This window comes from Hemiscyllium ocellatum, chromosome 13 (genome assembly GCF_020745735.1).
Source record: "Hemiscyllium ocellatum isolate sHemOce1 chromosome 13, sHemOce1.pat.X.cur, whole genome shotgun sequence".
NCBI lineage: Eukaryota > Metazoa > Chordata > Chondrichthyes > Orectolobiformes > Hemiscylliidae > Hemiscyllium > Hemiscyllium ocellatum.
The window spans coordinates 33,229,305-33,245,761 of record NC_083413.1 but is presented as its reverse complement, the minus strand read 5'-3'; the positions used below and the strand labels follow the sequence as shown (position 1 = coordinate 33,245,761).

General features: G+C 37.7%; 1 protein-coding gene across 7 annotated transcripts in view; it reads left to right on the top strand.

Annotated features, from left to right (window-relative positions):
• Positions 1-758: 758 nt before the first annotated feature.
• capn10 (calpain 10) overlaps positions 759-16,457 on the top strand; it is a 42,169-nt gene continuing 26,470 nt past the window's right edge. For 2 of the 7 annotated variants that reach the window (XR_009645362.1, XM_060834724.1), the window contains exons 1-7: positions 776-814; positions 1,258-1,393; positions 2,764-2,982; positions 4,650-4,781; positions 14,111-14,298; positions 15,955-16,172; positions 16,297-16,438. Coding sequence is in view for 6 of the 7 variants with exons in the window: in XM_060834724.1 (XP_060690707.1) it covers positions 2,842-2,982; positions 4,650-4,781; positions 14,111-14,298; positions 15,955-16,172; positions 16,297-16,438 (821 nt within the window). In the remaining variant the exon portion in view is untranslated. Of the gene's footprint in view, positions 815-1,257; positions 1,394-2,763; positions 2,983-3,556; positions 3,663-4,649; positions 4,782-14,110; positions 14,299-15,954; positions 16,173-16,296; positions 16,439-16,457 lie in introns of those variants that run through there. The other 5 variants (XM_060834719.1, XM_060834720.1, XM_060834718.1 and 2 more) reach the window with 5 other exon arrangements.

Here is a 16,457-nt window from a genome sequence, read left to right as displayed (position 1 = left end):
TCAGCAAGCAAACTGACATCCAGAACCTCAAGCTGAGCTACAAATCTTTTCAAAACTCGCTGAGAACTCACTAGACTAGGAACCAATTTTGGATATTTTGTGCTTGTGATTTAATAAAAAAAATTAAAACTTCATTTGGGTTACCAGGTTATTGTACACACAGGAATTAATTAGTATCCTACAGAGTGTTGTAAGCACATTTGATCATATAGATATGAATTTATTTTTAAAATATGTTTCAAACTTGCTTAAAATAATTGAGGCTTAAATTATAAATGATTTTGATATTTTGGATATTGCATTTTGAATGCTGTCTCTGCTGGAAATCTCAGATACAAATGGGAAGATGCTGGAAGTATTCAGTAGGTTAGGCAGCACCGTAAAGACAGAAACAAAGGTCATTTGAGCTGTTCTAATGAAAGGCAATTGACCTGAAATGTTAAATTGGTTTCTGTCTTGAAAGGTGCTGCCTGATCCGCAAAACACTTTTCATTATTATGACAAAGGTTATGTCCTTTATTAATTCAATGCAGAATATAAAATAATAGTGCCATGTCTTTCAATGTATCAATAAATATTTAATTGAATTGGACTCAGTTTTTATATCATATTTGGATGCTCAGCTTCAGTAAAACAACCCAGGGCACATGAGATATTAAGTCAACTGATCAGAAGAAGCATGTTTACTGACAAGTGACCTGAAGGAGGTGTGGTGGTGTAGTGCAAGGAGGGGAATTCTAAAGCTTACTGACTTGACAACTGAAGGCACAGCCACTGATGGTAACATCTGCGATACTTGAGGCCAGAATTGAGTGTAAATATTAATGTAGTAGATGAGGAGAGGTGAAGCCGTGAAGGATTTTGAACATTATGATTTGATTTGTAAATTGCATATATTTTATTGCACCATAATGTTCCATAAATGGTGATTCCGCTCCTTGCAAACGCACTTTAAGGTCGCCAGCTGATACCATAGCTTCTTTCGATTCACTATTATTTGGTCATTATTACATTTGTGTTTATGGGGATTTGCTGTACGTAAGTAAACATTTGCGTAATATATACAGCACCGTGATCACGATTGTCGATTTTCGAGCACTTCACTACATTACAACAGCGGCTATGCTTTTAAAAATTAAATGTGGGACTGTGCAGCTCTTTGGGAATCTTAAGGTTGCAAGAGGCGCTACAGAAATGCAGATGTTTGCTTCCATGTCAACAATTCTCTTGATGACAGTCCACATCCTATTTTGACAGTGACGTGAAGCTGAGTATTTGGTGTTGTCGAAACCACTCAAAGAGGCGGATCTGCGAGTGGAATTGAGGACAATGTGAATTGAAGCAGCCCCCATTAGCTTCTTGCAAGATGAAAGAAAGATCGTCTGTTCTCTAGGTAAAATCTATACATTTTACGGTCTCGCTCGTTTGTTTCTTGTTGTGTGTACTATTGTCCTAACTGAAATATTCCGCTCCGACTGAGAGAGAGGATCTCTGGGCCTCAAGTCCCCGGCACTCGAGTAAATCTGAGCCGGGCTGGGAGCCCAGCAAAGGCGGGTATCCAGGAAAATGAGTCTTCAGAACATTTCCCAGTGACTCAAAACAAAAAGAAACCTGCAGGTACTACATGATTTATTCACACTAAATGATAGCAATTAAAATTTAAAATATTGGAACCATAACCTGCAGATTAAATACACTTTATTCTTGTCCAAATAAATAGGACTGATTAGTCATGGAAAAATGTTTCAAGGACAGAGTTTTGCACTTAATTGAAATTTCTCTTTCTAAAACCCTGTGCTGTAACTAAAAGAGTTGTCGAATTACTTGCAACCTGTGACAACTCTAATTCGAAGCAGCAACTAAAATTTTGAAACAAAATATGTTTTTTTAAAGGTAGTCTGAAAAGGAATTAAGGAAAGTGAAGAGAGACATGGTGGGAGGAAAGTAATTCCAAAGCTTGGAATCCAAATAGTGAAAGGTGTCTTGAAGGTTCTGGACCTACATTGAGCTGAGCTAGTTGATAATCGAACAAAACTGTAAGCCTCACGGGAAAAATAAGATAGACTAATGAGTTTGAGCAGTCACAAAATTAAAAGAAAGTAATGACTACTCATAGTTTTCCAAATAAAAGATGGTAGTATTAGATTTCATTGTATTACTTTTGTTTTCATTTGCAGATAATAGCCTCACTGCTATAAACATGTTAGTGCACATTTTTTTTGCATTTTTTATTGTAAATTGTAATAAAGGTAGAATTCGACTTGATATGTGTTCCACTTTTGATGACCAGAACAAATGCTATGGAGATACAATATAACTTACGGTACAGTTTTCACAGTTCATTACGTTAGACACTTTACAGATGCTTGCACCTTACCGACTCCTAACTGAAGGACTGGACGGACATTGTCTTGAAGGGATGGTGAGAAAAGGTCAAATGCCTAAAATACAAGAGTCAATATATTCTAGAATAAGAGGTTTAGAAAAAAAAGGCAATTATAGTTAATACATAGAATGGACTTCCAGATGTCCAGGTCAAAGATGGAAACTGGAATTATTCAATGTTCAGGAGCAGAGGGGGAATTGTAGACTCTTTCTGAACAGGTGAATTAAGCCAAATTACTTTTCCATCTCTAATTATCTTGAAATGCTGTAAGAACTAAGTGAATTTTATGCACTTTCATGATCATTTATTCATAATTGGAAAATAAATGTATTTCTGTTGCTTACGTATTAATTTTGCTTTAACAATTACTTTCTCAGTCTAAAGAAAAATCTGATGGAAATTAAAATGTGATCATGCAGGGCTTTCTTTGAGCATATGTGAAGTGTATTGTGACAATGACCATTTTGGATATGGAGATCCCAAAGAAGAAACTTTTTGAAGATCCTGGCTTCCCTGCTTCTAACACATCTCTTTTTTCAAGTTATTCTACACCCATTGCTAAATTCAGAAGTAAAATCACATGGCTACGACCACAGGTGAGAATTTATCTGTTTGGTTGGAAAGTATCTCAAGTGCTCACACAGGTTTTAAATATATAGTTTACCACAAGGTTTACAGTAGTTTACTTGCATAATTTTATGCAATATTTGCATAACTTATATTTTAAAATTTACTGTGTTTTACACGGCTGGTCAGTAATTATGTTAAATCAGATATAATCTGTGGCATTGAGAGTTGATCAAATCAAGTTACCTATCTCATTGTGGGAGCAGGTGATAGGTATTCATGAGATTGGTAGGGATTTTATTGCACTTGAGAGCAGACAGTTAGGGATTATCATTAGCAGAGGCATCACTAAAATCTGGTTAAGACTGTGAGAGACCTGTAAAGTCCATTTAGATGAAATGTTATGTTTCATACTTAAAATGCACTGATGCCATTGCCCTGGAACTACTATAAAGTGTAGAGTATTTTAATTTAGCCATTGTTACAGCTAAGAATCTTCAATAATCTTTCTTGTCTTGGGGAAACTGTCACATACTGGTTTGTACAGAAGCTGATAGGATGTGTTGATGCCTCGTCTGTTGAAATAATTTCTATTGCAAATAGGTAAGGGAAGTAAGGAAGACGCTAGCCACAATCTTTCAATTCTCCTCTGATTCGGAAGTGGTGTCAGATGAATATAGAGTTACAAGTGTTGTGCTCTTCTAAAAAGGTGAGATGGATAAACTCGGTTAGCTACAGGCTAGTCAACCTGATATCAGTGATAAGGACGTTTCTAGATACCATAATCTGGGGCAAAGTTTCACTTGGAAAAACATAGGCTAATAAACGACACTAAATTGTGCCTAATGTACTAAACTGAGTTCCTCAATAACAAAGAAGATTGAAGAAAGTTGTAGTCAGGACTGGCAAATTGAAGTTACAAGGAAAAATTGGACAGATTGGAGTTGGTTTTCCTGAGAGGGAGCTGAGGGGAGATTTTAATGAGGTGTGCAAACTATGAGTGGTCTAGATGGACTGGATGTTAAGGACCTAAGCAGTCAAATTTTCATTTCAGTTTATAATCCAGAAAAAAGCAGTGAAAAATATTTGCTATCTTGCATGCACAAATCATTGAAGTTGGAAGGCCAAGTTTATGTAGTTTTTTTGAGGGGGGCATGCTTTTGGATTTATTATAAAAAGAAGCACATAACACACAACTGAGGAAGTTATGGAAATAAATAAATAATCTTTAATTTGGCCTTGACTGGAGTGTTATGTCCTTCTTGGAACTGGCACAGACATGATGGCCAAATACACCTGTGTTTTATGATGTGGGAAATTTCCTGATGTAATAAAGTAATTTCACATGCTGACATAAAAAAACTGAACAAAATAAAAGTATTAAATGTGGGCTTCAATTTCTAATCTAGAACCTGATTTATTGTCTTTGACATATTTTTAAACTACAGCTGAAGAGGTGATTGTTCCTGCTTGAGTATAATTGTTCATTTTAAATCTGAGCTATATAAATTTTTGTTAAGCAAACATGTTAAGTGATACAGGCCAAAGGCATGTATATGAAGTTAGGCCACAGGTGGTCTCATTGAATAGCAGAACAGGTTTGAGAGGCTGAATGGCATACTCCTGTTCCTATAATGTCAAGTTTCACTGATATTGTGTGCTCTTTCATTTGACTGAAATTGTTTTGAATTTACAGGAAATTTCGAGATCACCTCGGTTGTTTCCAGAAAACCCTCAGGATGGAAAGATAAAACAAGGCCTCTTGGGAGATTGCTGGTTCTTGTGTGCATGTGAAGCTTTGCGTAAAAACAGACAACTCTTAGATAAGGTATTTCAATGGAAAGAAGACAGATCTAATTCTGAAATTTATTCCAGTGAATGCAAAATATTTACTTTCTCTGATGCACTTCTCAGGATAATGCCTTGGTAGAATTAATCTGGTTTAAAGTTTAAACAAAGTTTGGCATTTAACTATCAATTTTCCAGTAGTCGGTCTGGGACAGTTTGGCTAGGGTCACGGAAAGGTTTGGAGCACATCTCTTCATTACTGTTGCCAGAATGCTTTCAGACCTTAGAGGCTTTACAGCATCCAGTGGCTTCAGCTGTTTTTTGATTTCACATAGTTTTAGCTATTTTGATTCACTCTGTGATGGTGAGGACTTCTGATGAGATGGATCATCCACTCAGCACTCCTGACTGAAGGTTACTGCAAATGCTTCAGAAAGATGGGAAGGTTTGTGGATCCATATCCTGTAAATTACTTGATTGTCCGATAATATTCAAGACTGAATGTGGCTGGACTGTAGAGTCTGATCTGATTGTAGAATCATTTGGCTCTGTCCATCACTTGCTGCTTGGCATATAAGTAACTCTGTATTGTAGCTTCACTAGATTGGCACCTCATTTTTAGGTATGCCTAGAACTGCTCCTGACAAGCATTCCTGCAATCTCTCTTGAACTTGAGTTGATCCCTTGGCCTGAGTAATAGTAGAGTCGAGGATATGTGTTTGGAGATTTAGTTGGAATACAATTTGCTGCTGTTGATGACATACAGTGCCTTACTGATGCTTAGTCTGGAGTTCCTAGAATTGTTCAAAGACATTTAGCACCATGATAGTGCCACGCAACATGCTAAAAGATTTTGTCACTGTAAAGGCAGGATTTTGCCTCTACAAGGACTGGGTGGCGAACATTCTGACTGATACTGTCAAGGACGGACAGATCTGCAGCAGACTGGTGAGAATGAGGTCAAGCATGTTTCTGCCTCTTGGTTCCCTCACTACCTGCTGCAGACCAAGTCTGACAACTGTCTAGAGCCTGACCAGTTCAGTCAGTAGTGATGCTGCCAAGCCAGTCTTGGTGACGAACAACAAATCCCCCACCCAGAATATACTCTGTGCCCTTACCACCCTCAGTGCTTCCTCCCAGTGCTGTTCACTTTGGAGTATCAATTCATCAGCCTAGTGGGAGTGCAATATATAGAAATCAGCTAAAGCTTTCCTTGCCCAGGTTTGACCTGATGCCATTATATTTTATGGGATCCAGATCAATGTTGAGGATTCCAGAGCATACCCAGTGCTGTTACTTCTGCCCTGAGGTGTTGTGCTCAACTCTCCCGCCCAATTTTGGCATTGTCCCCCAGATGTGGGTAAAGAGGACTTTGCAGCATTGACAGGGTTGACAGAGCAACATCTGCATTGCCAAGCGGTGTCCACAGTTCTTTAAGACTTGTTAGCAACTGATACAACTGATTGACTTACTCAGTCATTGCTGAGGGCAGTTAAGAGTGAACAACATTGCAAATGACACAAAGCTGAGTGGGAAGGTGATCTTTTGAAGAGGATGGAGAAATGCTTCAGTGTGATTCAGATGAATTGAATGAGTGGGCAAAGGCACAGCAGATGATAATGTTGATACACGTGAGATGGTTCACTTTGGTAGCAAGGAGTATTACTATTTGAATGGTTATGATTTGGAGATGCCAGTGTTGGACTGGGGTGTACAAAGTTAAAAATCATACGACACCAGGTTATAGTCCAACAGGTTTAATTGGAAGCACACTAGCTTTCGGAGCGTTGCTCCTTCATCAGGTGGTAGTGGAGGGCTCAATCCTAACACAGAATTTACAGCAAAAATTTACAGTGTGATGTAACTGAAATTATACATTGAAAAATTGATTGTCTGTTAAGCCTTTCATCTGTTAGAATAGCATGACAGTTTCACTTCTTTCATGTGTAAATCACAAAACCTTGTTTTTTAAAAGTTGCATTCTCAGGTTAGCTGTTAACAATGATGATAGCTAGACAATATGGTGAAAGTGTTAGCCCCTTGTGTTCTTTGTCCAAGCCATGATGTTTAGCTTATACGTTGCAGGCAAGGATGCCCGGAGACATGGTACATTGGAGAAACCGTGCAAAGACTATGACAACAGATGAATGGGCACCGCACAACAGACAGGAGTGTTCCCTCCCAGTTGGGGAACACTTCAGTGGTCCAGGACATTCAATCTTGGACCTTCGGGTGACCATCCTCCAAGGCGGACTTCAGGACAGGCAGTAGCGAAAAATGGCCGAGCAGAGATTGATAGCTAAGTTCGGTACCCATAGGGAGGGCCTCAACTGGGACCTTGGGTTCATGTCACATTGCAGGTGACCACCATTTCACTATACACACACACAGATACTCCTACACACACACAGGCACTCCTATACACATGGACACATATATACACAGATGCACGCACACATACCCACACACACCCTTACAGACACACACACTCACACATACACCCCCTCACAGACATAAGACACTCAGCACCCACTACACACACACATACTTTCTCAAACTCACAACCCACAACCCAGGCAGACAGACAAAGACCCACATGCACACACACATTTTGTGGGGTAAATTTGTACTTGCAAAGTTACATTGTATTTTGCTCAAAAACTGCATGAATTCATGTAAAACTCTGTTATCTCACTTTTTAGATTAGAATCAATCTAAGCATCATGGCATAGACAGAGAACACTGGGGGCTAGCACCTTCAACATATTGTCTAGCTATCACCATTGTTAACAGCTAACCTGAGAATGCAATTTTTTCAAAAACAAGGTTTTGTGATTTACACATGAAAGAAGTGAAACTGTCATGCTATTCTAACAGATGAAAGGCTTAACAGATAATCAATTTTTCAATGTATAATTTCAGTTACATCACATTGTAAATTTTTGCTATAAATTCTGTGTTAGGATTGAGCCCTCCACTACCACCTGATGAAGGAGCAACACTCTGAAAGCTAGTGTGCTTCCAATTAAACCTATTGGATTATAACCTGATGTTGTGTGATTTATATTTGAATGGTGACAGACTACAAAAGGGAAGGTTGACAAGAATTGGATGTTTGTGTACACCCAGTTACTGAAAGTAAACATACAGATGCTGCAGGCAGTGAAGAAGATAAATAGTATGTTGGCCTTCATAGCGAGAGGATTCAAGTATAGGAGCAGGGATATCTTCTGGCAAGTACAGGCCCTTAGTGAGACCACACCCGGAGTAGTGTTAGCAGTTTTGATCTCTTTATCTGAGGAAGGATGTTCTTGCTATGGAGGGAATGCAATAACTGATTACCAGACTGCTTCCTGGGATGACAGAATTGACTAATGAAGAGAGACTGGATTAGTTCGTACTCTATTCACAGCAGTTTAGAAGAATATGGGGGGATTCTCACAGAAACCTATACAATTCTAACATAACTGTACAGAGTAAACCAGGATGGATGTCCCTGATGACTGGGGAACCCAGAACCAGGAGTCACAATCTATGGATATAGGGCAGGCAGTGAAGGACTGAGATGAGAATATTTTATCACCCAGAAAGTGGTGAGCCTGTGGAATTCTGTGCCACAGAAAAAGATCAAAACATTCAATTTTTTTGAGAAGTTTTATATAGCTCTTGGGGCAGGAAAGATCAAAGGATATTGGGAGGAAATGGGAACACGGTGCTGAGTTGAATTATCAGGCATTGTCGTATTTAATAGCGGAGTTGGCTCAAAGGGCTGAAAAGCCTACTCCTGCTGTTTTCTATGTTTCTATCACTGTTGTCTGGAGACCCATAAAGATGGCAGTTTTCCTTCCCTTTAGTAAATCAAACATGTTAAGCTAAATAAGAAGGGACAATTTTATAGCCATCATTAGAATTTTAATTACGGATTCTGTTGAATTTAAATTCCACCATCTCTGTGTTAGCATTCAAACCCAGGGCATTACCTGGCTGTGGATTATTAATCCAAGTGACAGTACCATTATGGCATTAATTATAAATTATTGGCTTTGGATGACCTGAAGCCATGAAGTCTGTGATATTAATTTCTTCCATCGTGTCTTTCACTTAGCATCCATGATAAAGAACATACGTGATTTTCCTGTAATAAACTGATGAACAATGTTTAAAATAAATTGATAAAGAACATATATGCAGCCAAATTTAGAGATTATCCTACATCCCCAGCATAACATTTTAACTTAAGTAGAATTATTATACATTTTAAAAATAGAATTCTGGGTGATAATGTTTTCCTTTGAGATCACTTTAAACTCGTCACAGCAATCATATAATTTTGTTTTCTAACTTTAACTTTATGATACCCCTACTTTTGTTACTATTTATAAAAATAAGCTAAGTTTGGAGCCTCCATGTGGTTTACGTCACCTGACAATGATGTAAACTTGCACAAAGCATACTGTACTTAGATTATGATACATGTTTGGTGGCAGGAAAAATACTTTAAATATATATAAAGGAGCCAAAGTGACATAGACCCCTTAGAGAATGAGGCTCTGGAAATGATAATAAGGAACCAGGAAATGACAGAGGAGTTGAATAAATGTTTTACATCTTTATTCATAGCAGAAGACACTAATAACATCCCAAATGGCTAAATATTAAAGGGACAAAAGTATAAGAAGTAAATGCCATAACCATCACTAGAGAAAAAGTATTAGGGAAACTAATGGGGCTAAAGACCGATAAGTGCTGTGGACGTCATGGGATGCATCCTAGGATATTAAAATAAATAGCTATTAAAATATACACTGGTAATAACCTTTCAGGACTCCTTAAATTCTGGAAAAATCCCAGAAATTGGAAAAGTGCCAATGTGATACTTTTTTTTTGAAAAGGAAATGAGACAAAAACAGGCAACAATAGGCCGCTTAGCTCAATATCCATTACTGGGACAGTATTTAAAGTCTGTTGTAAAGGGTATACTCGCAGAGCACGTAGAAATCCACACTATGATCAAGAAAAGTCAGCATGGTTTCATGAAGAGGACATCATGCTGAACAAATTTACTGGAATTCTTTGAGGAGATACAAGCAGGATAGATAAAGGGGACACTGTGGAGATAATGTATTTACATTTTCATGAGTATGATAAGGAACTATACATTAGGCTACTTAATAAGAGGAGGGCCTGTGGTGTTGGAGGTACTATATTCGCATGGATAGAGGATTGGCTAACTAATAAAAGACAGAGAATTGGGATGACGAGAGCATTTTCAGGATGGCAGCCTATAACTAGTGTGCCACAGGAATGAGTGCTGGGGCCACAATTATTTACAATATAAGGTAATGACTTGGATGGGAAGATTGTATGAATGATAGCCAAGTTTGTGGATAACAAAAAAAAATGGGAAAGCAAGTGGTGAGGATGACACGAAGAGTCTGCAGAGTGAAACACTTAGCAGATGGAATATAATGTGGGAAAATGTGAGGTTATGCATTTTGGCAGGAAAAATATAAGATCTCAATATTATTTAAGTTGAGTAAGGCTGCAGAAAGCTACAGATCAGAGGGATTTAGGAGTCCTCATGCATGAATCACAAAAAGCTAGCATCCATGTTCAGTGGGTAATAGAGAAGGCAATTTTTGTTTTATTCACTTGTGGGATGTGGGCATCACTGGTTGGTAAGTATTTATTGCCTATCCCTAGCTGCTGTTGAACTGAGTGGCTTGCTAGCCCATTTCTGAGAGCAGTTGAGAGTCACATATATGCCAGACCAGGTGAGGATGGCAGATTTGAGTAAACTAAATGAGATTTTCTGGCTATTGGTAGTGGTTTCAGAGTCATCAGTAGATTCTTAACTCCAGACTTAATTTTTCCTTTGCCAAGGTGGGATTCAAACCCGGATCCCCAGAACATTAGCTGAGTTTCTGGATTAATGGTCTCGTGATAATAGGCCATTGCCTCTCCGCAATGGCTAAATGGAATGTTAGGCTTTATTTCGAAGAGAATAAAATGTTTTTAAAACAAAGGTTTTCCTAACATTATTCAAGGCACTGGTCACACCACGACTGAATAGAGTTTTGAACCCTTTATCTTAGGAAGAATATCCTAGCATTGGAAACAGTCCAGAGAAGATTCACTAGGCTGATAGCAGATAGGGAGGAATGATCTTATGAGGAGAGGTTGGACAGATGAGACTTGTACTCATGGAATATAGAAGAACAAGAGGCAAATATTCAAGATTCTTAGAGAACTTGACAGGGTAAGAATGAAAAGGTTATTCCTTTTGTAGGACAGTCTAGGACCAGAGGGCAGAATAAGAGGTTGCACATTTAAGTCAAGAATGAGGATGAATTTCTTCTCTTAGAAGATTGTGAATCTGTGGAGTTCTTTACCTAAGAGGATTGTTGAGGCTGAGCCATTAAGGATATTCAAGTTTGGGATGGGCAGATATTTAATCCATAAGGAAATCATGGTCATGGGGACAAGGGAAGCAAACGGAATTGAGGATTATCAGATCAGCCATGATCTTGTTAAATGGCAGAATAGATTTAACAAGAGTGGCCAACTTCTGCTTGTATGTCTTCTGGTCGAGGACAGGACTGTATAATTATGGGTCAGACAGATAAGAGAATCCATGTCCAGTGCTACAGGAGTCTCACACTTTTACATGAATTCCAGTCTTTGCCCTTATCCAACAATATTGAGATTTTTTTTCAGTTGTGTGGACATTGGCAAAGTCTACAGGCTGGAAGAGTAAACTGACCTCAGTTCCACAGTACAGAAGAGCGTTTAAGTAGGGAGGGTGGGGGTTTTAGAGGTATAAAGAGAAATTTAGTCACGATTGGTGACAGTAAAATCAGGGGAGTCGATGATGTTCTCTCCTGCCATGACTGGGAGTTCTGACAGACTTGTTGCTTACCTGGATCCAGGATTAAAGACATCTTATGGCTGGATAAGAATTGGGTGTGTGTGGGGAAAGATACATTAATTATAGTTCACAAAGAGTTCACATAGACAACAAGGGATAAGATTCTGCTGAAGAAGTTTGAGGAGTTTAGGTCCAAATTAAAGAAACTGAATCTTAAATTAAAAATTCACTGGTTTATTAATCAAGCTGTACACAAACTGACATTTGATCACATGGCTCAGGGAGTTGAATGCATAACTCGGAGTGATTCCAGAAACGTGGATTTTAGTCCAGGATACACGGTACTTGTACTGAGGAAAGACGAAACTGTTCCATTTAAATGAGTTGCATTTACACGTCAGGGCCAATGTATGAGCAAATCATATAAGTAGGATTTAAGCTGAAAGCATTTGGGGTAAAGGATTTACATGACAGGAAGTATCTAAATCTAAAGAAAACTGTCAAGCAATAATGTTTTGAATAACAATTAACAAAGTGAAAAGAAGGAAGAAATTTTATCAGTTGCTGTGAATTCATAAGATCAAATTGATGAATTATAGTATGGTAATTTTAGAGTTCAATCGATTTGCAAATGTTCTGTCTCCAACATTTCTAATAGTTTCTTAGAGCTTGATCATTCCTTCATAAAACTATCAGATAGCTGACTGCTGTTGTTCAACTGTTTCAATTTGAAAATTTCTCTGTTCTGCAGCATTTGTTTTAAAACTGCAAAGTCACTCGTTAATTCAACCATTTTGTTGGATGTTGCCTTACCCTTAATAACTTATTATTAATGTAGTGTTCAGTGGGGTTGCTGTTGTATCCTTTATTAACAATTCTTCCAAACATTTCCTATAAAGAATTCTATATCTACTGCCTCAACAGGGTATCTGCCACTAAAGTACTTTTCTAAAGTTAAAAAAAAGTCCTGATGTTTTTTAGCTTCCCAAATTAAAAGTCAACATTTGTCTTCCTTTCTCAGGAAAAAGATTATAAACTCTTTTTCTTGAGAACTCATCACAAAAGTCTGCATATGCAACACAGAAACATAGAAACTCTGAGCAGGATTAAGTCAATCAGCTTTTGAGGCTGCTTGCCATTCAGTATGATCATGGCTGACTGCATGTTCCTGCTTTCTCCCCATATTCCTTGATGCCTTCAATATCTAAAAACGTATCAATTGCTTTCTTGAATATGTATTATTCAGTGATTTGGTCTCCACAACCTTCTGTGGGAGAATTCCACAGGTTCATAACTCTTTGAGTGAAGAAATGTTGCGCATCTCAGTTTGAAATGATTTATCATGTTGAGATTGTGACATCCCTTCCCCATCGTTTCTAGATTTCCCACCAGGGAAAGCATCATTCAAGAAGCATCACTAAAAATGTTTCATGCTCTTGGCATCTCATTATAATGCAGGTATCAAAACACATGACTCCTTTTTAAAATTTTTCCTTTTTTTTATCTAAATAATATTTTCCCACTTGGGATCTTTTACAGTTGTACTTAACTCTAAGACCACAAAACCAGCATCTGACCTCATTTGGGTGGCCAGCCAACTCACCTGTCCAAATAGATTTTGCAATTCCTCCATTTTAGTTTTGGAAACTGCTGTATCTTTCAGTCAGGCCCTAGTTTGCATTGGGGCTGACATTTTCTAAATGTTTAATGCTTAAAATAATCCTGGAATATCATCAGTCAGTCCAAATTTACTGTAGTTACAGAAGATAATTGCTACTTATGAAAATAGCAAATGTAACATATACTGCTGACATCTTTTTAATTTTGGTTGGGTGATGTGATATCAGGATGTGATGAAATAGTGCAATGTCCTGGTTGTTGTCAGTAACCCTGATGTATGGCCAAGGACCTGGCTAGCTGCAGTTAGAACACAGACGTTTTGTGATTTCATATGATGTGAAGTTTGTTTTAGTGATTCCAATAAGACAAACTGAATGTAGGAAACATTCCTTACCTGTAAATCATTGGAGAGAAACTTTATAATGTCATACAATGGGGTGGTTCTGTGCAGTATTTTTGATGACAGGTAGTAGTTTGATGGCAAAAAGAAACTTCTCTCGAGAACTGTTAAATTCTTTGTCAGTGGAGAAGTAGAATTTAGTAAGAATGTGAGAGAAATTTGGAGGATAAGGAAAGACTGACAACATCAGCAAATGTACAATTGGAAATACCTAACCATTAAAAGACTACCCGAGTCCTTTCATAGTATGGTTTACAAATGCAATCTCAAACATCGGTGTAATTTTAAATGACTGGCATACAAACATTTTCTGTGCTTATAAAAGGCTCCTTTATATTGCCCTGCATTGTGTCTGACTTGGGAATCAACTTGCGATCAGACTCCAGGCACTGCCTGTATTAATGCAAAGTTGATATTGTTAAAATTCAAATCAAAACCTTCTAATCATTCTACACCTTAGCTTGTTTGCCATTTATTCCAGGTAATACCTCCAGACCAGGACTTGTGGACTCAATCTGGATATTTGAAATGCAGATTTTGGAAGTTTGGACAGTGGGTCGAAGTCATAATAGATGATCGATTACCATGTATTAGTCGCAGGCTTTGCTTTTCTCGTTGTCGCTCTGAAGAAGTGTTTTGGTTGCCATTATTGGAAAAAGCTTATGCCAAGTAAGGATATTTTGGTGATCAAACAGCAAAATTCCAATGTGATATTTTAACTCTCGTTTTTTATGTTCAATTAAAAGCTTTCAAAATCCCATAACAATTTACTATTCTGTAATTTTTTTTCCTATACATAAATTATAAAATGCTGACCACCTCCATTATATTTACATAAGTGCAAGAAATAATTGTCCATTTCTCAAGTCACCTTTGGATGTACCTTTTAAAGTACCTGATTCACGATTGTTTCAGTTTGCTGATCTAATCCTTGTTTTGAAAATCTGAGTCTAAATTTGTGGAAGGTCAACACACTTCTGTTCTGGATCTTTACAACGTGATATTATTTTAAAATAATTGTGAATGATAATTGCTAATGCAAGTAAAAAATCTTAATTGAGGTAGACATCTGATTTCTGTTTCTTCAATAGAAGCAGTTGTCTGTGATGCAAGTAGCCTGTAGTCTTATAAAGATTGTATATTTAACAACAAAATCTTGCATTGCCTTCTTGTACAAGGACCCCAGAGAATCGTGAATGTGGTGGAATGTCAGTTTCTCTCTCCAGTAGTAGTCAAACATCAGATCCTGGCTGCCCAGGGTAGTCAAGTACCAGGTTGCACTAGTTTATGCCTGCCAGCTGAATTTCTGCTGATCCTGTCCATTGTCATCTGCTCAGGGCATCAATAGTTTTATGCAGATGATTATTGGTGACTTTGTAATTTTGTGTATGATCAGCTAGATGACAAGAATTACTTATATTTAATTACATTTTAAAAATGCAAATAAATCAGGGTGGAGAAAATAATTCAACATTTTATTAAGCTTACATGATCACAATTGTACAGGAACAAAGCATTTTAGATACGTGCTGTCACTATTATGTTGGTACAGTTTCAAATATGATTATATTTTAATTGAAGGACTACTTTAAATTGAAAGTATTGGCAACTTTGCCCTTAGATGGTGCAGGGACTGAAGGGTTGAGTTATAGGGAGAGGTTGAACAGACTAGGGCTTCCCTGGAGCATTTGAGGTTGAGGGCTACCTTTATAGAGATTTATAAAATCATGAGCGGCAAGGATAGACTGAATAGCCAAGGTCTTTTCCCTAGGGTGGTGAGTCCAAAACTAAAGGACATTGTGTGAAAAAGTTACCCCTCACTTTAAACCTTAGGGGGGTGCTTATGTGGAATGAGATGCCAAAGGAAATGTTGGAGGCTGGTACAATTACAACATTTAAAAAAAACATTTGGATGGCTGTATGAATAGGAAGGATTTAAAGGGATATGAGCCATACGCTGACAAATGAGACGAGGTCAGATTGGGACATCTGGTCAGAACCAGTAAGTTGGATTCTGTTTCTGAACTGTATCGCTCTATGACTGTGTAATATGAAAGCAACTTAAAACTTTTACAGTCAGTTCTGCTATAATGTGATGGTTGCTTTAAGTTGGCACTGTAATCACTTTACAGCCAACATGTTTTAAAAGTTCATTTGTAGAAACTGTGCCCCCTGTTCGTCGATTGCGAATTCACGTTGACGAAACATGCATTATAGCAAAATGACCTGTACTAGTGTTTAGTTGTAAGACATCTAAGCTGGAAGATATATTTGAATTGTGTAGCGTTATGACTATTGTTAAAGATAATTATTTATTTTTAAAAGGCTGCACGGTTGCTATGAAAAGTTATGGGCTGGACAAGTGTGTGAAGCTCTAGTGGACATCACAGGAGGTCTGGCTGACAGATGGACTCTGAGGTGTTACAGAGAAAACAATGAAAAGAATTCTCACTCCTGCCTTTCTGAAAAATCAAAATTCGAGTTGATGAAGGATTTAAATGATAAAAGCTTCATTAGTTGCTCTGTCCATGGATCAGCCAAAGGTAAAGTTAATAATTCCAAAATGTGAAAAATCACAGCAAATAGATTATGATCAATCAGTAATATATTTGATTAAATAAATTCAAACTAAGGTTATTCTTAAGTTTTATACAATTTGTTCTTCAGGATCCAGTGAATGTGCAGAATTTCATGCCTTCAGCGTTACTGATGTGAAGCAAGTTAATGGACTCAATGGCACTTACGTCAATTTGCTGAAGATAAGAAACATGTGGGATAGACAATGTTGGAATGGCTCCTGGCAGGCCGGGTAATCCATTCATTTAATA